This window comes from Ostrinia furnacalis, unplaced genomic scaffold (assembly GCF_004193835.3).
Source record: "Ostrinia furnacalis isolate ACB-3 unplaced genomic scaffold, ASM419383v2 OfSCF4490, whole genome shotgun sequence".
Lineage (NCBI taxonomy): Eukaryota > Metazoa > Arthropoda > Insecta > Lepidoptera > Crambidae > Ostrinia > Ostrinia furnacalis.
The window spans coordinates 106,652-130,068 of NW_021134729.1; the positions used below are offsets into that span (position 1 = coordinate 106,652).

General features: G+C 36.4%; 2 protein-coding genes across 2 annotated transcripts in view; both read right to left on the minus strand.

Moving 5' to 3' along the window:
• LOC114359570 (monocarboxylate transporter 3) overlaps positions 1-23,417 on the minus strand; it is a 79,769-nt gene that overhangs the window by 38,846 nt on the left and 17,506 nt on the right. The gene's annotated exons all lie outside the window — the stretch shown is intronic.
• LOC114359571 (uncharacterized) lies at positions 17,170-18,051 on the minus strand. The gene is made up of 3 exons (XM_028314012.1): positions 17,607-18,051; positions 17,409-17,518; positions 17,170-17,326 (listed from the first exon to the last, which is right to left on the minus strand). The coding sequence occupies exons 1-3, from the start codon at positions 17,673-17,675 to the stop codon at positions 17,170-17,172; spliced, it is 336 nt and encodes a 111-aa protein (XP_028169813.1). The 5' UTR covers positions 17,676-18,051.

Genomic DNA, 23,417 nt, shown 5'->3' on the forward strand with positions numbered 1-23,417 from the left:
TATCATTTGAAAGAGCTTGTGAAGCGCTTTCAGGATCAGTAACCAGTTTTTCGATATCTTGTATAGTTTAGAAATAATCGAGTGAGATCACTTATCGTTTCCACCCTGTATAGATGAACTGGCTGACTGTTTCCCAGCTGTGGTTTTCCTACAGCGAATTTTTATTCACTTTATTTCGCTAAGAAACAAGGCATGTTTTTGTACAAGACATTTGGCATGATTAATTCGCTACTTTCCTACTATCATCTGTTTGCGTGCACGAGTAATTATTTAGAGATATGAAATATGTCATGCGATTCATTAATCCGTTATTAGTATGAAGATTAATTGGGAGATAGAGACCCGGCTCTATATTTTGTGGTTTCATAACCGCTATTACAGATGACAAATTACGCTGTTGTGTAGTTAATACGCTCTTTTATTAAAAGCTCTTGATCCAAACCTTCTTACATAAATAACTAGCTGACCCGGCGAACTTTGTTCCGCTTTAATGGCAATAAATATAAGGGTAGTTCTACTCACGGTGGAATTATTTAGGACCATAAAATGAATCTCCAGTTTTTGTTAGTAATCAGTATAAACAGTGACTAAAGACCGATAATATACTACAATATATCCAATCTTTAACGGGCCAGACAAAATTATGATAAATATTGATTTTATAGCGGTTTTTCTATTTTCGATGGACAGGGAAGTGAGAACATATACAGGATAGTGAAAATTTAACTGAAAGATGCATTTGAGTTTATAGTTTTTATTCTAAAAATAATAAAAAATACTTTTATGTGCATCATAAAGGTCCACTATCAATTGAACATGGAACTCATTTAGGTTGCTTCTTTTTCCGTCACCTGATCTCTTTGACTTTTCCCTACTATTCGTATCTCCTTCTATTATCTTCCTCTTCTTTCCTCGACGCTTTTCTTCGACTGGAAACAATTCGTTAGTATCTATTTTCGGCATCTCCAGCAATCCATCAGGATCATCAATGTTCATTCAGTCCCAGTACACTCGTAAGGTCAACCAAGTCTGATGAATCAAAATACTGGTGTTGCAGGCATTACTGGTCTCAGTTTCAGATTCAGTTTAAGCGTCATCAGCATTTGCTTTCATGGAATAATATTTTACGATGCCTATTTGGAAGTGCTCGCACACGATACTGCAAAAACAGCCAAAAGTTTATATAGAGTCAAGCAAGTCAAAATGGAGTATCCAGTTTCAATGGAGTGTATGCATTTGCCTGCACTTAGTGTATTTGTAAAATGCCTTTATATGGCAGTAAGTTTTGCTGGTTAGTCGATAGTAACTTTTCCATTTTCTTCGTAAACCCAGGGAAATGATACACAGGGAAGTGAGATTTTTGATGTATTTTGCCAAAATCATGAATTATATAAACTTCATATCAAATTTAATATTATCAGTCAATGGACGCAAGCGAGTTTGACAATATTGTTTCATAATTGCCCTAAAATAATATAAAATACTGTTATAAAAACGTAACAGATGAGTGAGAAGTTGTCTGGCCCAGACACGACAGACGATGATAACAGCGTAGCTGCGTCTAACTGACTGACGATTTAGACGAAATAAACGTTTCACTAGGCGAACTTAACTGCATACTTAAATACATAAGAACGACAACGTGGCTTTCCCTTTGTTTTGTTACAGATTTTAACGTGTTTATAGGTGGCAGGGAAGTGATACTTAATTCGTGTCGCCTTTGTTCAGCAATCAAAAAATTATGTAAATAGGGAATTCAAACATAATCCATATAGGTTAAATGAAAGGTACACTAATGGTTACTTTCAATACAATGTTATTTTTGACTAATTATATTTTTATATATTTTTTATTGTGATTTACATCATGAATTCTGGAATGTCACCCCACAGGGAAATGAGAATTTTTCCTATTTGAAGCCATTTTTGTCTGGGATGTTTTTATTAAAACGTGTTGAAATTCAGTCCCCAAGTACTATGTGAGTTAAACTTTATTTATACCCTAAAACGAAAACTATTAATTGGTAATTTAAGGATCTGCAAGTTGAGCCCCGTAAAATTCCCTGATTTGTAGAACTACCCATAAGCAGACTTTATTTTTAATTTCGAACGGGATAAAAAGTATCCTATGTCCTTCTCCTGGCTCTAAACTACCTCCCTGACAATTTTCAGCTAAATCGGTTCAGCCGTTCTTGAGTTATAAGTGGAGTAACTAACACGACTTTCTTTTATATAATAGACTAGCTGACCCGCCGAACTTTGTCCGCCTTAATGGCAATAAATAACGGGATAAAAAGTATCCTATGTCCTTCTCCTGGCTCTAAACTACCTCCCTGACAATTTTCAGCTAAATCGGTTCAGCCGTTCTTGAGTTATAAGTGGAGTAACTAACACGACTTTCTTTTATATAATAGATATAGATATACGAGTGCTTATTTGGCAATTCTACAACAGTCGCGTATAACGTATGTAAGTACCTACGTACTTAGTAGGTTATTGGGTGCAGGTAAATGCTGAAATTAAAAAAATAGAATAAATTGCGGTAAACCTCTGCGAATTTCAGTAGATAATGAAACGGGTAATATTTTACGTGCTCGTACTAATTAAAAGTAAACACGTAGATATCGTGTGGGCTCAGTATTTAGGTGAACAATCGCATAAACAACATTACCGCGTCAGAAGTAGGTACAGTCGTGATGAAAAGTCTTGTGTAAAAATGAAACTTTGAAAATCAGCGCAAGTCTAAATTTATGTGACAAATAAAATGAACCAAAAACCTAATTGTTCGCTGTTCACTGATTAAAAAATAACAAACCACCTAAATACTCATTGAGGACAGCACTGATAATTGTATTTTTTTGTTTGACAAATAAACATAGCCTACCTTTGAGGTAGGTACTAAGAATTAATAAAATAGTAAAAGTATTTAAATAATTATTGTTGAAGTACCTAATTAACTATTTACCAGTATTGTTGTAGAGAAAAAGCTCCGCAAGTTACATTTTAATAAAACTAGATCTTCTAAGCCTGCATTTGGTACTAAAACCAATTGAAAGCCCTTTGAAAGTAAAACGTGGCAAGAAGGCGTCGTTTCGTAATAACCACTAAATTGAAAGAACATTATGAAATAACACATAATGCGTAGGGTAACGCTGCATCGCATTATTTCCCCGGCGAGGGCTTAATTAGAAAAGACTATGGCTGGAGAGACTCGTTTTCTATTATGCGAAGAATAAGTATTATGATGTGCGTGATTATGACGCAAAGCTTAGTGTGAAGTTTAATAAGGTGTTTCAATAGAGTCGTTACGTAGTTAAAGTCGTGGCTTTTTCGAATAAAGCTTGGAGTGTTTACAGTTGTGATTGGTTCAAACGACAACACATTACATTTTACATTTCTGCTGCTAAATCTACATCAACTATCTAAAACTTCGTTAAGTTTTTTTTTCTCTAAAAACACTGATATTTATAATCATACCTTAAAAGAATATAAGCACAGTTTTCACACTTCATGCAACTATTTAGCCACTTTACTCTTCGTTCTTCGCTAACTTTTTACGAAACTTTTGCCGATGAGTGTACTTCAGTTCGCTCGCGCGTCACATTGTCGGCGTCAAGCACTTTAACTCATTGCGGCTTACGCGGGATATTAATAATATTGTCGTATTTAAAGAACGACAGCACATCAAGCTAAATACTATGGCATTATGTAGTTGTAATTATGCCAATTTGATTTATAACAAAACTGACAGACGCCTTAAACTTATAACACCCCCTCTTTTTGCTTCGGGGGTAAAAAATGGTAGCCTAACGTGCTTTCGATTCGACTGACATTCGATAGCATTAGATCATCTTCTAGTTTGATATGGTATTGTATTGATTTGGATTTTCAGCACCCCCTACTCAATTATTTAATTAATTTGTGACTTCACAAGCAGTCCAAGCTACTAATTTGGGCGGGCAAATGTGATAAATCAAATTATCGAGATCCGCACCGAGAACAATCAAATTTGAAATTACATTTCCAAGGACCTACCATCAATCTCGTGAACAGTGGACACAGGTTGCCGCAGGAGTGACATTGACATTGATTTAAACGGCGCGGTGCGTGATCTGTCACATCCCTGTCACTGATATCTGGATCACCCGTAACCGCAGTACATTTGACAAAACTGATAGTTGCTACAAAGGGTCGGGGGATATAATATGGAAATGGAACTTGTAGATACTTAATAGTAGTTACTTTTTCAGATTACATGCTTTCAGGATGCTAGATCCATATCTACGACTATCTGCCGAGATCTGGCTTTGAGAGAAAGGGCAAATATTTTATAATGTATTTTAGTCTAATGAAATTGAGTTCATACTTGTTTGATGCTATTTGCTATTCCGCTTTGCCGTATTTTCTTTTCTTGGTAATCGCATCATTTCCTTTTTGAACTATAAATACATTTTCGTCTTCATCCTTCAAACCGTCGTCCTGGCAATACAAATGTAATATTGTAGGCAGATTACGAGCCGTAATTGGGGCGTGTCGTGTCGTGATCTGTCACGCTGCCCCTTGTCACTGGGGCTATTTCACGGCTCATCCGTTGACATAAGCAAAAAGTAAGAAAAACAAAAACATATTTTCGCATATTAGGGCTACTTTGGAGCTCGCAACGATCAATATGGGCAATTAGTGGAACCATCACGAGCAATTGAGAAAACTGTAGCACTTTTTAAGGGCACCCGGACAAGTCCAAAATATACTTTTTTGATGTTACTACGATTCTTTCGCCATTTCTTCTCAGCACCAACCGATAATTTAGTAGACCTACATTGTAGTGTCAGGAACGAATAGAACGAGTCTAGAAAACAATGAGCCTGAAAAAGAAACCACCATGTAAGTATGGTGATACCGCAATGCATGCATCACTGAAGAAAAGCTGCGCAAATTGCACTAATTTAAAGCGCAGTTTTTGTAAAATATAACCATTGGACTGAAGAGTTGCTGCAATGTGAAATTCTTTCAACATTTATAAAAACATTGTCCACAAATAATTTATTTAATGGTGACTTTAATACAATAAGGCTGGGTTGCACCATCTAACTTTGACAAACGGCAAAAATCTGTCATAATCCATACAAAAACCATCGGCTATCGTTAAAGTTACGGTGTAAGTTAGGTGGTGCAACCCAGCTTAAGATCATACGGTATATTCGTAAGTAATACGAGTAAATAGTATAATGTTTGATCAACTTGTCTTTTGATATGGAATAATAAAATGATACATATTATTTTTTATTCTGTGCCCAAACTAAGAGCATGCTGTGAATTAATAATGAGGACAAGGATATCATTATTCTGTTTTTTGTTTCGCAAAAGTAAATCTCATTTCATTTGAATAATAAAAAACACGAGAAACAATTTACTAAAACTGAATCCTTCAAAGGAAGCGGAGTTAGTACAGTAACACGGGTTTATTTGGGTAAGGCGTTTTTGCCTGGCCGCGTAAAATCGCAAAGCGCAGAGATTTATCCCGGATGGGCCCATATCCTTGCAAAGGGTAAAATGAAAACTAGGACTACCCACCAATATGAGGATCAATAGGACGGAAAGTTTTCATTTATAAATGTCACTGTTTTGATACTTTTCTATATTTACTGTTTATTCTATGGTATGTAGGACCTAATGCGGATTAATTCTTGTTACACACCTGCTGAATATAACATTATTCGGACTCCAACGGCTACTTCATTTACTTATTGATTTCTTATTAACAGTGGAATATGAAACCGTTTCGAAATGTAATATCACAATTATTACAATAATTTTGATGATTATTATTAAATATTGTAAACTCTATTTGATGTGGAAATGTGTATAATATATTATTCATTTAAACGTCATACTACTCGAATTTCAGCATTATTGAAATGACAAAAGCGTAGCCTCCGTTTAATTTCGCAATAATAAATCATACCATACAGGGTGGAATTTTGTAATGCCACCTGGAGGGAAAGTACCCTTAATACTGTAGATAGAAAAATTTACTCAAAGAAAACATTCCTTTATTTTTGAAAAGAAAGAGATATGCATTCAAAGATTTTCGAAAATTTACCACCTTACCATAAAATTTTCTGTAAATAATTACAATAATTTAAAATTTTCATGGTTTTCCTTTCATTTGATTTATCAAATTTGTTTGAGAGATTTCATCGTTATACCTACTTAAGTCTTAACCCTAACGATCGATGCAATAAAAATACAGGATGTAATTTTTAACAGACTTTAGTTGGTACGATTCCCGAGTCTAGCAAGCAAATTTTTGGAAATCTTTGAATGCAGTTCTATTTCTTTTCAAAAATAAAGGAATGTTTTCTTTGAGTAAAATTTTCTATCTACAGTATTAAGAGTACTTTCTCTTCAGGTAGCATTACAAAATTCCACCCTGTATAGGCCCACATTTTCGTAATGAATAGCGCTCTATTACGTAAGTGTTGACTATGGAAGTGGACCATTGACAATAACAAGAGCACTACGTTGACATTACGCTACGCTCACGCGATGTTTATTTTGTTTTCCACGGGCTCTGTTCCAATATACGCAAACCAACTGCAGTTTTATCGCATTTACTCGTATAGTATGCGATATGTTAATGAATAGTGATGAGCTTTGGGATCAATGGATAACTGGTTATGAACCTGACATTAAAATTAACTAAGTAGATAAATCATTTACGCTCATATTCACAAACGAAGCTTGCTTAAGTGAAGCAGCAAATCGAACACACAGCGTTGGATAGAGCTCTGCGATTGGTTCGTATGTGACCCTTAGCGTCCACGCGCACTGTGAGACCTTAATAGAGTAATGTTTGTGAATACGGGCGTTAATTAACATAGATTGACTATTAAAATAACTAGCAATAGCTATTAAGTACACTTTCAATAATTATGAAGGTATTACTAATTTCGATATTATTACTACAAATCTTCTCTTTTTAATTTACTTACCTAAGTTTTCAGTATTTGTGACTTTTACCGTTGATTGGAGATGTGGTAATTTAAAATTTATTTTGATAAAAGCTTGGACTTTATAAGTCTAGTACTCCTCTATTTTTTAGTCAAAAGTCGTCATCTCGTGAAAATTATAGTGCGAAAGAAAATTAAAACAATTGACAATCGATATTCGATTTGCTAGATAAAAAGAAAAAGTTTCTTAGTGGCCAAGCGAGCGAACAAGGAGTCTGGCCTCAGATAGACAGATTATGCAAGGCATCCACTGATATTTCGAGTATAGATTCTCCCCACGAAACCCGACCTTTTTCTATTTTTTGTCCGTCCATTTCTATTAGACAAATAAATAGCCGTTTTATTTTAGACATATTTCATGTTACTGCCACTCAACCGAATAATATTTTTATGGTACCTAGTTACTCGTCCAGAATTGGCAATAAATAGCAAAAGTCACAAATATTAACATCTGTCTTGGTCATGTTAATTCCAATAGAGCCGGTGTTCGTTTGTTTTTTTGCAACGGGCAGAGTTCCAATAAGTAAAGAGATATAGTCGCAATTCCAGCGTAGAGATGAAAAACTGAAAATCATCGATATTAAAATTATTCATCGCCTGGACATTGTGTGCAGGTTATTGACTGGGCGATTTACAAAAATTGGCAAGCTTGTGTGTGTAAGGATATTTGATAATATTTGTAAGTCTATCAACTTTTCTTATTTATTGATCTATGCACCTTCTAATGTTAACGATTTTATTAAGTGGACTTGGTCATCAATTTCATAAATTCAACATACTGTCATGTTTTCTTTAGTATCTATTTTGTGGTTGAAAAGATTTTATCTCCGTGACCATCAATCGAATACTGTAGTAGAGCTCGACCCTAGGTGAAGCATTTCTATTTATTTTGCTCGCAATACATCTCATTTTGTCGTTGCCGCCTCCGCCTAAACTATGTATCTAGTCAATAGGTTTGCCAATAATCGGGACGCCGAAATTCGGGACAAACCCACACCAAATCTTGGGCGTATTCTTAATTAAACGGGACAACAAATTTATGTGGCATTCTTACTGTCCTCTCTACCAAGGAAAACATTGCAGTGAGTTTTACGAGAAAGGAGTTGTAAAAAGACCTATTAAATGAAAATGATTGTTTGTTTTACTACACGAGCGTCTCAATGTTACCTTTCAGCAACATAGAATTTCAATATTGGAAAAGGGTAAATGAGAAGTTATTAAAAGAAGCTAACATAAAATCGGGACACATAAATTGGGACAGTGACTATATTACTCGACTAGCAAGACCGGTAATCCCATTTTCCTCTGAAGAAAAGATTTGTGGCCGACAACCGAATTATGGTCTCAACCAAATTACTAAGCGAAATATCATTTCATTGTGATATTACAATCTGTACGTCGACGACATCACTGTGACACTAGATCATATTCGTATTTACTGCCAGAATAAGAACGGGGTGAATATTATATGGGAAAAGGGTATTACTGTGGGTTTAGGGTCTCATAAAATACGTGTTACTTGTAATACTATGCAAGGCAAGGGCTACAATATTTGATGAAATAGGATCATCAGATAGCTTCAGAAGATATTAGTCGATATTCGTTATTTTGGGGAAAATAATAAGCTTCTAAGGTGAGTCCCCGTTTCACCAAATAATCTAAATATTGGGAGAAAGGTTTCGTCTTTTTCAAAGTCGCAGGTAGAGCTATCTAATATTATTTTTAGAATAGAATCTTTCCTTTGAACATTTTTCGATACGTTCCATTCTGAAAGGATGAAACTACGGTTCTATTCACGGGCCGGCAGGACGCGCCAGCGAACTCTGTTTCCACTTAATAAATTTCAAATGAACCATGCGAAATGTTTATTACAAGCGTTACGTAATTGCGGTATTTTGTGGGAAAAAATCTGCAGATGGAGGTAGTTTTTCATAAAATGTTCCTTTTGGCTAGCGCCGGCTATTCCGTGTCGAGGTTGAGGTAATCGTAAAATAATACGGTAGAATAAACCGAGGATTTTGTGAACATTTTTGTTCACACCTGGATGCGAGTAGCGCAGTACCAGTCGTTGTGAAAATCCGGAAGGCCTTTGTCCAGCAGTTGACAGCATTTGGTTAAAACTAATGAACATAATAACATAATATTAAAAGATCCAAAAGAGAAATAAACGATCCCATGACACACACAAACATCCACAATTCCTAAGTGACAAAGGCCTTTTTCCTTTGAAATAAGTACAGTGTCCGAGGATTTCGAAATGAGAATTTGTGAATCAAAATCCTCGCGACCTTACGCGGACAAAGAAAAATCAAGAAGTATAAATTTGCTCTTCTAAAGCCATTCTGTAATGGTTTTAAAATTACAAGATCTTCTATGTCCAAGTTAACAATATGTAGGTAGACGATAAGGTGTTGCTAAAAGAGAACAATTAAGTACTCGCCTTCCTGTTCAAACTGTGGATATCCCACTGTTCCGAGGATCCCCTCGGGAATAGCATTTACTAGTATCTATATTTCTCGCCCCTTTTTTGTATCTTTGACGTAGCATCAAAGAGGCGAATTATACTCGGCAGTGAGTGGCTTCTTATAAAAGTGAAGCTTTGAGCGTTGGCCCCTGTTCTTTGTTAGTGTTGAATGCTACGTTCAATTCTTCCGCGTTTTCAGGCACTTGATTTGTGACGAATATGGTTGTGGGTTTTAGTACTTTAGCAAAAGCACTTAGGGACGGACATTTTAGACAACTACTCGTATGTAGGTATATGTCTTTTCCATTTTCCTGGTCTCCAATCCAATTAATTTGTACTATTGTATTTGTCTAATAAAGATGGCTGCAATCATTGCCTTTTGTCTTCTCCTTTCCTCAATGCTCATTACTTCCTGTTTTTCCTCAAATTGATAATATGGTGAATGGTACCTTCATACAATTGAAACATCGTGTCTTATTAATTTCTTCTTGCCTTATTAAAAATCTTAAGATTTTTGTCATAATTAAGTACATCATATTATCATGTTCAGAGAAATATGATATGCAGATAAAAATATTTTCTCAGTAGATAAAGTTATCCGTTTTCGCCAAATGACGTCCACTGCTGGACAAAGGCCTCCCCCAAGGTTTTCCACAATGAACGGTCCTGCGCTTCCCGCATCCAGGCTCTTCACGCGACCTTTACCAGATCGTCGGTCCACCTAGTAGGAGGCCTGCCCACGCTACGTCTTCCAGCCCGTGGTCGCCACTCGAGAACTTTCCTGCCCCAACGGCCATCGTCTCTACGAGCTATGTGCCCCGTATAAAGTTAAGACCGAGATAATTTTATTGAGATTTCTATTGGTCAAAGATTTAATCCTGAAAACACTCTAAAGGAAAAGGATCGTGGTAAGTAAATCTTCAGACGCCTTGTGCCTGAACCATAATATTATTAGAACGCTGCGTTGAACACTTTTGTCAGTTAAATTGCTTCCCGAATAAGTTTAGCCCATTCGATTCGCGGCTTTGTGGTAAAAATAGACGGGTTTAATATTTTCTGCATTTGAAGCTAGATTTCCGATATTCGAGAGGTTTGCGTGGCTAATCGAGTTTCGGTGAGTTGTTTTGTGGTGTTTAGTCTAAAGCAATTTGAAAACACTATTAAAGCAATTTGCAGTGCAGATGTAGGATGTCGATTAGAAATGCGGGTTTAGGTAATTAGCATACTGAAATGAAATGAATAATGCGGATTTTAAGGCACACCAAAGACAATCAAACAACACACAAATTAATGGTAATTTAATTTAAGCCGCAGATTAACAAGAATGGTAACGTTACAACGTAGATCTATCAGTCCACGCCATTATGTTGTCGTGTACATTTCGCCGCATTACCACCTGTCGCTCGTCTTAATCCACGGCGAGATTGTATTTGTCTCCGCCGTATTAGCTCCTGTCAAGAAGAATTCGTACGTAACGAATAAATGAGAATTACCTTAAATTCCCGCGACAATAATCTCCACTGACAAGTGACGCCCAAAACCCAACCCAAAAACCTTTGAACGTCTTCCAATAATGAACCGAATGACGCAATTCAAGATCAGTAAAGATACAATCCCTTTGTTTTTTCAGGCTCGCCTTGTGTAAATATTCAGACGAAAAAATTACAGCGGCCCTAAAGTGGCAGACACATTTCTCCTTGAATATATTTGCTCGCGTGAACTGGAGTTGTTGGGGTATTTATTCTTTAGTAGTTGGTGATTTCCCAAGAGTGGATGGGCGGCTGGAAGTGACATAGGCCGAGTTGCGAGGCCGAGTGGTCCTCAGGCCACCAGAGCGTGTTCAAGGCCGTTAGCACAAAAGCCTCCAGAAGCACTCATGAGCTCTCCTCATGAACGAGGCCAGACGAGGACCACTTATCTCGCAAATTACTTGCTTAGGAGACAATATACAAGATATTGTTTCATGTATGCATGAGCTATTAGGAAAGGAAATGTGCGGACCGAATGGACTCGTAAGATATTGAAGGACTCGTACGTCCGAACTACATGATATCATAATGGTCTGGGAATATCATATCACTGTTTTAAACAAATATGAAAACTACATAAAATGTTATGCTCTTGTCTAGGTAATAAATAATAGAATCTATTATCTCATTACTGATAACTCTAGGTACAACATGTTATAAGTATAGTTCAGTAATTAATTACTTTTTTAGAAATACGTACTTATGTAACAAAAACAAAGTCAGGTTGAAGAAGGTCGTGATATCAGTGTTGTTGACTTAGCCCGTGTGGAATTTCAAAGATTTGTTTCCTTCTTTGCGAGTGTTTTATTTATGTATCTCTCCAGTTCCAGTATGTAGCAAACGCCTACATTTGCAGCGTTGTCCCATTTCTAAAGCTGCATAAAAGTCACGATACCAACCGCTCCGCTTGTTCCGCTCATGATATTTATGGTCGAACGTGCAAATATTGCAATATACTGTGTTAGGGACTTCGGATTTTACTACCGGTTTGCAGGATCGGATCATTTCACAATGGAAATATTTTCCCGTTAAGCACACATTACGCTGGTCCGTCCCATATAGTTTAAGTGCAGAAAAGGGTCGCCTTTACGTCAAAAATGTTACTAATGGAAAGCAGGTGGAAGTTTCATGCAAGATTAAGGAAGAACAAACGGTAAAAGGGTACGCTCACTCCTCGCTTTGTATAATTTTGAAGATTAACTATTAACATAGTAAAGAATGAAAGAGAATAAGTATTCTCTCTTTTTTCTAAAACAACTTTTGTAAGACTTCAATCGTCATCGTTATTATCATTTTCTTCTCCATTACAGGAACAAGACTCTACCCACCTGTATTTGACCTACGATCCCTTCGCGGACTAGTTAGAGCGACACCTCATGTTTGCATTTTCTCCCTAGGTCTGCCCCTTACGATATCCAAAGGAAGTAAACTTGAATTTAGAAAAGTCGCCAACAATTTTGCAGCGCAATATTCCAACACAGGAAAATATAAGATGTGTGCATCACTCAGCGCTATTGCACCGCTGTTCCACCGCCCGCACAATACATTTCGTTTTGCCGACGCTTGCTGCTACCGTCATATCGTGAGTGGATTTCCGCATCTGAAAACATTGTGCTCATAACGGCTTCTGTTCTCCGTGAATACGACATAATGTAACAAGCTATTTCATAAATGACGTCCGTCGATCGCTGAATGGGCCCCGTTGAATTAGCAAGGAAAGTTAGACCGTTAATGCTGAGTGTTGCTGAGGGCTCGAGTCGCAGCTTTGTCTCAACCGCAATTAATTACAGGCAACTTGGTTTAAAGTTACTTATCAAGCGAGTGTTTATTGGGATTGGAATCTGTGCCTTTGAATAATCCTCTCGAACCTCGCCCTAATTTCGGCCGAAATGCCTGAATAGGTATGTTTATTGTTGAACTAGGAATCTTGTAAACTGCGATTTCATGCATGAAAAGCATTAATGATTAATATATCCAGCTAAACTAATTTATTATTATAACTAGAATGATGTATAGATATTATTTCGAGCTCGAAAGACATTCGATGTCTATTCTATGTAATAAAATAAAGGAAACATCAATTCAACACATGGACAATCTATTTCTTATGGAACAGCAATTTCTGATGGAAATAAAGTTTGATCAACAACACCGAACACTGCTTAAGAGCAATAAAAATGGGCTTAGTCGGTATTGAGCATACTTTCGCGCATACAGATAAGAAAGTAATATGAAGTTCCCTTAACTCGCAAGTAAGTGTTAGCGAAACCTCTTTATTGTGTTGGAGGGGAATTTCGTTTCCTTTCCATCTTTGTTCCTAACTACTGGCCGAGGAAATTGTACCGTATTCGTTTGTGCAAACTTGGTTGCGGGCTTAAAACACAATTCTTGTTGCTGAGATTTTTTCAGATAAAGGGGACGACACGACGACCAACAGAAACGAGAATTCGCCCGAAGCGATAATTTACGTTGAGATGCATTTACTTGAACAAGACTGAATACTTTTTATAAATGGTAGATACTTACCTACTCTTATTTATATTATTTAAGAATAATTTTACATTTTCATTGATAGTAGAAATGTCTGATCCAGTATTTAAATACGGTCTTAGATGTAGAGGGAGGTGGAATAAAAAAGGTCCAATGGAAAAAATCTAATCGTACTATTATTATTTTTTCTCTCTAGTTCTTACTCATAATAATACATAAGTAGGCTTGGAGCCAGAAAGATCCCTATCCAAATGGATTTCCAAATAGGATCCTATCCTAATATTAATGCATTTTAAATGAAATTAAGATTGAAACAAAAGAATATGTAATATAAATATTTATTCCACTTATTCTGAACCAAATCCAGTACGAAGATTAATGAATGTTGACAATGGGGCAGTGTGTTTGGATAGGAAGCGACCCCCGATATCATTTTGCCAGGAATATGTTTTTCTACTTATTAATTAATGTAATACTTACGCAGCTCAATATGAGATGGTGAAATTATTGGATCCTATTTTAGAAGATACGAGTAAACATGAATGGTAGCGATTGCGAACTTATTAAAATGTGATTTGAGCATCAGTAGTTTAACATATTTTTCTCTTCGTCTACTCCAAACGTAGATCGTAGATATAATTAGAAGATTTTTGTAAACCTTATACGACTTAAATTAAGTTTTCAGTAAACGGGCTTAGGAGCACGTTTGCGTGACCTGTCATGACGAAAAATTTTAGACCTAATATAATGTGCGAATTCGCAACTGTACAATTGCATACATGCAGAATGAATTGCAAAGTGAATTTCAACATTGAACGAACGCTCTCGCTTCCATTATTCATCTCAGCACTCTCACACATCGAGTTTAAGTACCACAACGAAAATACACGTGTACCTTACAGTGCAAGGAATTCAGCGAAAATGACAGCCCGAATAGAAATAGAAATAGACACGTTCTAGCATGTGTGCACTCAATTCGCAATCCAAACAGTGGCGCATCGTTAAATTTGATACTAGCTAGTTACCATTCCGGATGGGAACTAAATATTACCGCGGTACGGTCCGCAACGCGCTCACGTTTGTGAAACAACTAAAATCTACATATTTGTTTTTGGAATGTGTAATTTATGACAATAAAAATGTAGGTAGACCTCTCTGTTAACTTTTACAGAAGATTTTTGTGCGATATGATTTAGGAAAAAAACATTAAAGTAATTTTGCTATTCATACTTGGTACAATGTAAACAAAACTGTTATTTTGCAGAGCTTTAGAAAAATAAGAGTACACCATAAAACAAAATACTCAACCTGCGATGGCGAATTATCCGGAAATTGGAAAAACGAGCGTGTTAAATTGCCCCACGCTGAAGATTCTGAGCGAATTTCAGTCGGAGCGATTTGCATATCTCTAAAATGGATGATTGAGTAGATTATGTTCTAAGGCAATCGTGCCTTAGATTTTGCTATGCAGACAACTGAGATAAATTGAGAATTTTATAGCAGGTCCCATACTTTACGCCTCTCATCTCACTCGCCAAGGTCGCCGGAGGACTGAGAGTGAAATAGAATGGCGGACAATAAAAGGGGAACGTGTGTCTGAGACTTACTGCAGATTTATTTTTATGTTCGTTACCATTTTACGAGTTAAGTAGATACGTGCGATCATAGCTTATTTTATTACTTTCTCAAAATCTAACTTTTCACGAGCAGTTTTAAAATAGATAGCTGACCAAGTGTGGCATTGCATTGCTTTTATATTACTTAATCTGGGTTGTTTCATTTCTATTTCTATTTTTTAGCTCTATTGAAAATGACAAAATTTAAATAACTACTTCATTCTCTGTAATGAATAAATTCTCTGAATTATTCATAATGTACACTATGTCCAGCCTTTTTATTTGGTAGCTATGCATGCAATGTCGCTGGAAAATTTGCGAATTGAAATTGAACAATCCAAATTGCTAACATGGCGAAAGCTTTTAGTAAATGTATTATTTCAATTTGTTTAAGATAAAATACGTTCGCATAATCTGATTAGTTATGAATAGGTGCGATGGTTCAACAAAAATTTGGAGTAGTATTAATAGACTTTAATGGTAAAACAAACTCCGTGATATTTTCATTAGGTAAGAGTAAAATTCTTTAACTTAAAACTTTGCATCTGCAGGTGTTACAAAGCTTTTTTGTTTCCAAAAAAATTGCGGAACTTACTTAAAACTTCATCTTCCCAAGAATTATGAAGACTTTTTAATTAATGTTTTATGAAAATAATAATCCCTATAAAAATGCCAATTCAATTTAGATCCGTTTTCACTTTATAAATTCAGCTTCTTGCAATAATACTTACTTAATTATCATTTTGGGCGTGAGAGATGCTTAACTAAGATTCCTTTCTAATTGGTATTAAGGTATAATACCTATTTATATTTTATCATATTTTAAAAGTTAGTTACCTAGAATACATGGGTGAAAGTTCAATTTCTTCACTCATGTGCCTAGACCAGGGATGGCGAACCAATGGCACGCGTGCCATGGTTGGCACGCGCCACAATATTCAGGGCACGCCCACCTATCACAAAATTCACTATAAAATAATATGTTTTATATAAGGGCTATCGTATTTGCCCTCTTCAGTTAGCAACACTGTAGAGTAAGGTCCTGTCACTCGCCAGTGGCACCACTTGTACTATACCCCTCATTGATAGCATTAGGTGATATTTGATGGCACGTCTAAGACTTTATCAAACATTTTTTTCGGAAAAGTGGCACGTTGGTACATAAAGGTTCGCCATCCCTGGCCTAGACGTTGCCATCACGTACACAACTTGGCTGTAAAGCAATTTATTGGAAAAACTAAAAGATTTTAGAGTCTTACGGTCTTATTCATAATCATTTTTCACATTTTATCAAATGCTTATTAGAGGTTTATAAAACGTTTGATAAAAATTGTTATTCATAATCGTCATTTAGCGCTAAAATCCTCTTATAACTGTGTGATAAGTTATCGAGAGCTCGGGCCTTGTTTAAAGCTCTAATAAACCTATTTTAAACTAACTTTTATAAATGTCATTTCATATGAATGTCACTTCGTTGGTTTATTTATTCAAAATATCCTTGCTGTGATCCTTGCTTGTGAAAATGAATGCTATAAATGCAATTGTGCATTTAGCCAATAATGCCGACCCAGCGCGACGTAGAAAGCTCTACCGCCAACGAAGCAACCCATTCGATTTGCGGGACCTAAATTTTAAAATAAAATATAGGTTCAATAAGGACACAGTGCGCACCATCATAGATTTGGTGGAAGATGATCTGGTTCAGAGCGCTAGAGGTGGTGGCACGTGTCCTGAACTGCAAGTTTTAGTGGCCATAAGATGTTGGGGACGTCGTGAGGTAAGCACAAAAAAGTGTTTTATTTTATCCCTTTGTCGTGGCTGCTATAATTATTTTCATACATTTTCAGGTACAAGATGATGCTGGTGACCTCCATGGCCTAAGTCAGCCGACAGTGAGCCGGATATGCGCCAGAGTCGCGCATGCAATCGCGAATAAGGCAAATTCCTTCATCAAAATGCCTATCACTATAGGAGAGCAGGAAAGAATTAGTGCCAAATTTAGAGCAATTAAAAATTTTCCTGGGGTGATAGGAGCCATAGATTGCACCCACATTAAAATTAAAAAACAGGCACTGATAATGGTGGACCACCGCCAGTTTTAATTTGAGCCTGCCTAGCAATGGTCTTGTCTTTCTTCGCACTGATTTTTATGAGGCTCCATTGCGATTTTAACTGGGTAATGGAGCGGTTCATACCAGCGCACATTGAATTAAACCTGAAAAAGAAATGACAGGATTTTGAATTACAGGTAAAGGCAAAATTTTATATTGAAGGCAGAAATCAAAAGATGTACCAACGTTGTTTGTAAATCAGCCCAAGCCGCAACCTTCCGTTTATTCGTGTTAGTGTCTGTATTTTTATTTTCGATTGCATTTACTCTTTCTTTCACCAACTCTTTCAGCAAATACTGAAAAGCAAACACTAGGCGTCAAACATAAATAAAACCATGCTACAAAAATTAGTAGGCACTTTATCAGGCTAAAAATAAGTACTACCTTATCTTCCTCCAACCAGTTTTCTGATCGTTGCCTTTTAGGCGGTCTGTTCTCCTTCGTCATGGACATAATTAGTATCCGATGTAACTAGCCGGGTCGTCGTAAGAGCTTATTGCAGAGTACAGGGTAAGAGGTACAGAATCCAGAACATACAATCCCAAGTTTTATAAAAGTTTGATAAAACTTGGGAGTTGATCGAAAAAACCGAAAACTTTATTAAATTTTCGTGCCAAATGTCAATGTCAGTAAGTAAAACGTCACAGCTGCCAATTTTTTGTTTTTTTTTTCTGCGATTTGTCTATGATTTTACATGGTCCATCAAGTTAAATCACCAAAAAAGCTGTTTTCGTTCATTCTTTTTGTATAGTCTGTGGAAAGAAAATATTAAACTCTGTTTTAGCTATCAAAGGTTTATAAACGATTATGAATAACGTTTTTTATCAGAGGTTTATAAGAGTGTTTTAAGCCTATCAAACGTTTTAGCTAATGTAGGTTTTAAACCTATATTAGCATTTTATTATGAATAAGACCGTTAGTGCTAAAAGGGGATTTACAATGTAGAAGCCAAATGTGGCAGCATTCAGAGGGCATCAGACTGAAACGAGTTCCTTCATAAAACCGGAAACTCAGATGAAATAACGTGCAAAGCTGGAGATCTGAAAGAACTTTCTCAAATTTACTGTGTCGGGTGAAATGAGCGTCTGGCCGCACATCTTTTGCACTAAAGCAACTATTTAAATAAGCATTTCCTGAAAGAACTAGGTACTAAGAAGGCTGCTGAATGACTGGCCTTAAAGCGCTAAAGGAAATTGCAAAATAATTGGAATTTCTACCGAGAATTTCTCGGGCAAAGAAAAATTTTGTGATAATTTAAAAAAGTAGGTAAGTAGAACGGTGTTATTAATAGCGCGTGATTTTCTCTTATATTTCAGAATAATTTCATAAGTTCGTTTAATTGCTAGGTCGCGGTTATCTGTAATATAACAATATGTATAGGACTACCCCTACCCTACCCCTAGGGGTAGTGTATCATAACCATATGCAAAGAACAAAAGCTTTGACTTAAAATATTATCCATTGTCTTTTTGAACAGCATAATATCAAAATTATTTAATTTACAAAAATATTATTTTTTCTCAAAAGTAAAAAATCCAATTAATATAATATTATAAACACTGCAACAGCCTCTAAAAAGCGTATCAGGCCTTATCTCGAATTTCCACTTGGTTACCTAAATCGAATTCACTCGCCAAATGAATTTGTTAAACGCCTTAGTCCATTTATTTTATTAGGGAGTTTCCAGCGCTTTTTTCGCCGCCCTTGAATAAATACGACACGATTCAGATTGGTTCAAGTAGATTTTAAACTGTAGCATCTCTTGGCACTGAATATTAAACACCAATTATTTTATCGGTTCATTGCACGTTGACTGCATGCTTTATTGGCAGCTTCTATCGATGTTGAACTAAAGTAAACAGACTCAACTCGTGTCACATCTCATTTCAGATGACTACCCACAGTCGATTTAGAGATCATAAATCAAACCGCTTCCTTAAATTTCCCACGAATGCAAAGCATTATGCGTAATCGAAAGCCTTGCCCCATTTCAGAATTTTTGCTTTACCCAAATAAACGGTCCCCAGAGATCCGATCTGATATCTTCTGGGAATTAGGGGATTCGAGCGGAATAGACTTTTCCGATACTATACCTTTCCCTTTCTTTTGAAACAGCATCACATTCATGCTATTAGCATTTTTATAGGCGCTCGAGGTTGTTACCTCAACAAGGCGGCATGCGTTGAGCACTTCGGAAATATAGATATTATGCCCCTGCCCCTTTCATTTACTTTGAGTTAAAAATTATGCGCGTCGTTTAGGGGGTCGTGAAGTGGAATTTGGGTTGAAGTGCTTTAAGTGGGGGTCATTTGTAATGGGCTGCATCTTTAGGGCTCCCTGCGGCCTTGATGTGTACGTGAGTTTTATTTCGCGCAATCTTTTGGGATGACTAATGAGTTCTCTTTAATAGCCTTGCCTTGCCCTTTCCCGGCTGCGTGGATATGTTTTTCATTTGTCACAGGGATACTCGGGTATTTTTTGACATAAAAAGTAGCCTATGTCGGTTGGAAATCATATAGCTATATGCTATTGAAAAGATTTTTGGATGGGTAAGCGAGTATGATTGGAATGGTAAAGAAAAAAATTGCTTTGTGTGGATATGAGAAAGGATAAATGATCACAGAGATCTCTTGATTTCGTTGTGAGTAAATAAATAAATCGTAATTTACAAGAGCATTATTTAATTCAGGCGGCATTATCCACCCAGAAAACGAACTATTATAAATATTTTCTTGAGAAAACTGTGGGTGAAAAACAAGTGGGAGTAAAAACTAAATAAACTCAGTTTACATGAAAGAAACGTCTTGATGGTTGCCTAGATCAACGTTAATAGCGTGGGTTGGACAAACTAATAAACCGTGCCCAAGTAGATAGCTGAACTAATAAAAAGTACGTCAAAACTAATAATGGAAGGGTAACAACATCAGTTCGAAATAGACCACATTGGCACAGAATACAAACAACAGATTTGTGTCCTACCTATCTCTACATTGTAACTTTATGTCGAATCGTTATAAAATTATACGACTAAAAATAGACAAAATAAATATTATATAAGACCAGAATGTCTTTTTTTTAATGCATGACGAGGCAGGTATTTGACCGCAATCGTACCTGGTGTTAAGTGAGATGCAGTCTAGGATGGTAAATATCTGCCCTGTAAGTACCTATTCTCTCGCCTTGAAAAGGCCCGGATTATAATGTTCAGGAAAGACAGCAGCAGGCAGCGAATTTCGGTCTCTTAGCTGTTCGCATTATAAAAGAGTCATCGAAACGCTTAGTGCGAGCTGGTGGAATATCGACAATTCTATATTGCTATATTTTATCTCATGAAGAGTTTCCCCACCTAAAGTATCGCAAGATTCGATTTTCAGCGTAATATTTTTGACATTAATACCTAATCACTTCTCAGAATCTCGGTGTGACTGACTCCATGTGGCTAGAGTTTCTCCCACTCAACCACACTCGTGTCAATCTGGAAGCAATACGTGAACTGCGGTAAATGAATAATTAAACAGGTAATTAGGACTATGCGAGCTACCGAATTCCCTTGGGTGTGACTAGAATCTGTGCTCAGGATCATAATTAAATTAATCAACTGTTACACCACTTGCCTAGCTCCGATCAAGGCAGAGATTTTATTGATATGGATAGAAAAGAAAATAAGCCTGTCTTTTTAGAAGCTAGATAGAGCTTGAAAAATATCTAAGCATGAACTGCTACTCAAAGAAAAGGCCAGGAAAGATTAGGAGATAAGATTTTATGTGATGTTGGGGATAAATTTTATTGGGTTTTTACAATTACATGACCCTTTTTGTTTTATTTGGGACAATGTATATTTTTCCCTGTACCTATACTATGAGTATACTCGCACAGAGTGTAACAATGAAGTTATGGGAAGCATTATAAACAAGAACTAATAAAAGATCTTTAATTCGAAAAAAATCGAAAAATCTATTAGAAATTGTAATCGGGAACAACACCGACATCATCCAAAACTACAAAGATATATGAAGCGAAAAGGAATATACCTTTTCGCTTGTGAATTTCATCCTGTATGACTCCATATTCCACTCAATTCGTCAACCTGCAATCATCCCGTGCAGTTCTGCAGCGCCTATATTTGCAGGAATTCCTACAAAAACAACAAAAATGCTCAAAGATGATTGATCAGCTCTGCAACCGAAGTTGCGCGGTTGCGAAGTTACGGGTTCGGACACGTTACAGATCGCTTTTGTTGCGAAGTTTGAAAAGTATCATTACAGCTTAGTGTATCTCTCTGTCGCTATGTCAATAGGTAGGTACTCAATATCTTTGTTTATTATCTTTATTCTTTAGGCCTGTTAACTCGTGGAACCTTAAAGGTTAGGTTAGGTTAGGTTAAGTCTGATCGCAATCGGTGCACGCCGGCTGATCGCGTTGGTTTGGCTGAACCTTTAAACGTATTTATCGCCATCGCCATTGCTATCGCACACGCAGCCTGATGGCGTCTGTTTGGCCGAACTTTATAAGTGGTCGCATGAGATCGCGGTAACAATTGTTTTCTACTGTGTCTGGATTCGCTGGTATTTGAAGGGCTACACTTCTACCCTACCAAAGTTCATCTATTTTAGATTTAGGTTTAGTCAAACTAATAAACAACTACACTGCAGTGTTAACACTTTAACTGCAGTGTTAACACAATGCAAGGTAACAAAGTTTTCATTACATTTGAACTTTGACTTGGATTGGTAATACAAGTTTGTGGATTGCATCCCTTCACAGTTTTGGTACTGAAACTGAATTAATGTGAAACGCGGCAGGCACAATGTAGCTCAAACTGACGTTTTGTAGGCACGAGCGTAGCGTTGCGTGGCTTGGCATGATAGATGCTGAAAATTGTGTACAAAGATATTCAGATAGAGTTAACCACACATCAATCTACTCGTACAACAATAGAAAACTTTTTAATTTTTATTATTTTTTAATTTTTATCCACAACGAGGAAGCTCTTGGCCTGTATCTCATATGATGGTAAGTGATGATCAGGCCGAAGGTGGAAGCGAGCTTCACCCGGAATCCTCAACCACGGAGGAACTGGAAATACCTGTTCGTGGTAAGTTTGTAGTGTGTTTTTAAATCGGCAGAAAATCATACAGTTTTGTTTCTTAATTAGATTAATTTGTTAATTGTAACCCAAAATGCCATATTGTTTTCTTGATGACCCATTGAAGGTTAGTTAGTAGAGAAGCCTACTTTACGTCGTCTATTTATTCATAATTAAGACTTAATTGTATGCCGACACTAAACACTATATTCAATTTGAAACTAACACAGCATAGTAAACATTCGCGTTAATATAAATACGTTACTTCCCAAAGTATTCAAGGACATAAAGCAGTCACAGGCCACTAATGAAAGGGCGTTAATTAACGAACTCCCCCCAATCCTTTGATGAGATTTCACGAACTTAACCAAAATAGACTTATTTTATGCATAGAACGATTGACAGGTCTATTCAAATTATTATTCAGGAGCGTCTATTAATTTGGAACGCTATAGGTATTTGAAGCTATAGAATTTACTTGGTATCAAGGGAGGTATTAGGCGCACTATAAATTGTCTGTTAATATTAATAGTCAAATTCAATTGGTATAATAATCCGACTAAACTGTGAGCATCATATTGAACAGATAGGCTATTGACTGAATGTGATAATATAATGTGATAATCTATTATTGAAGCTAATATTAATCACGAAGTTCAAATCGCAGGCAAACCTAGCTTTGTACATTTTGTAGAGTATTGTATGATATATTATATCGGTCGGTTCAATTAATGTAATTGCTTAGTGGCGACCTAATGGGAGGCTAAGTTGTTATTATGTAGGTATAAGAAAAGTAAATCAACCTTTAACAAAACTTCACATATACCTACTATATCATGTGAAAGTAATTAGGTACATGGATACTCAGATGGATAGAAAAAATACGAGCTTAGTGGTTTAGGTATAGGACTGCCGACTCGAAAATTTTGTGATGACGCTAGTTTGATTGAGCTGAACTGAACTGAACATTTTGTGGTGAACCACTCCTAATACAAGCACAGTATTTAGCTTAGCTAGCTTAGTTTTATACTACTTTCAATAAAATTCTGGCACGTCTTATCCATAATTTGTTTCTTTTTCTATTTGTCTATTTGTCCCTTTCAATAATC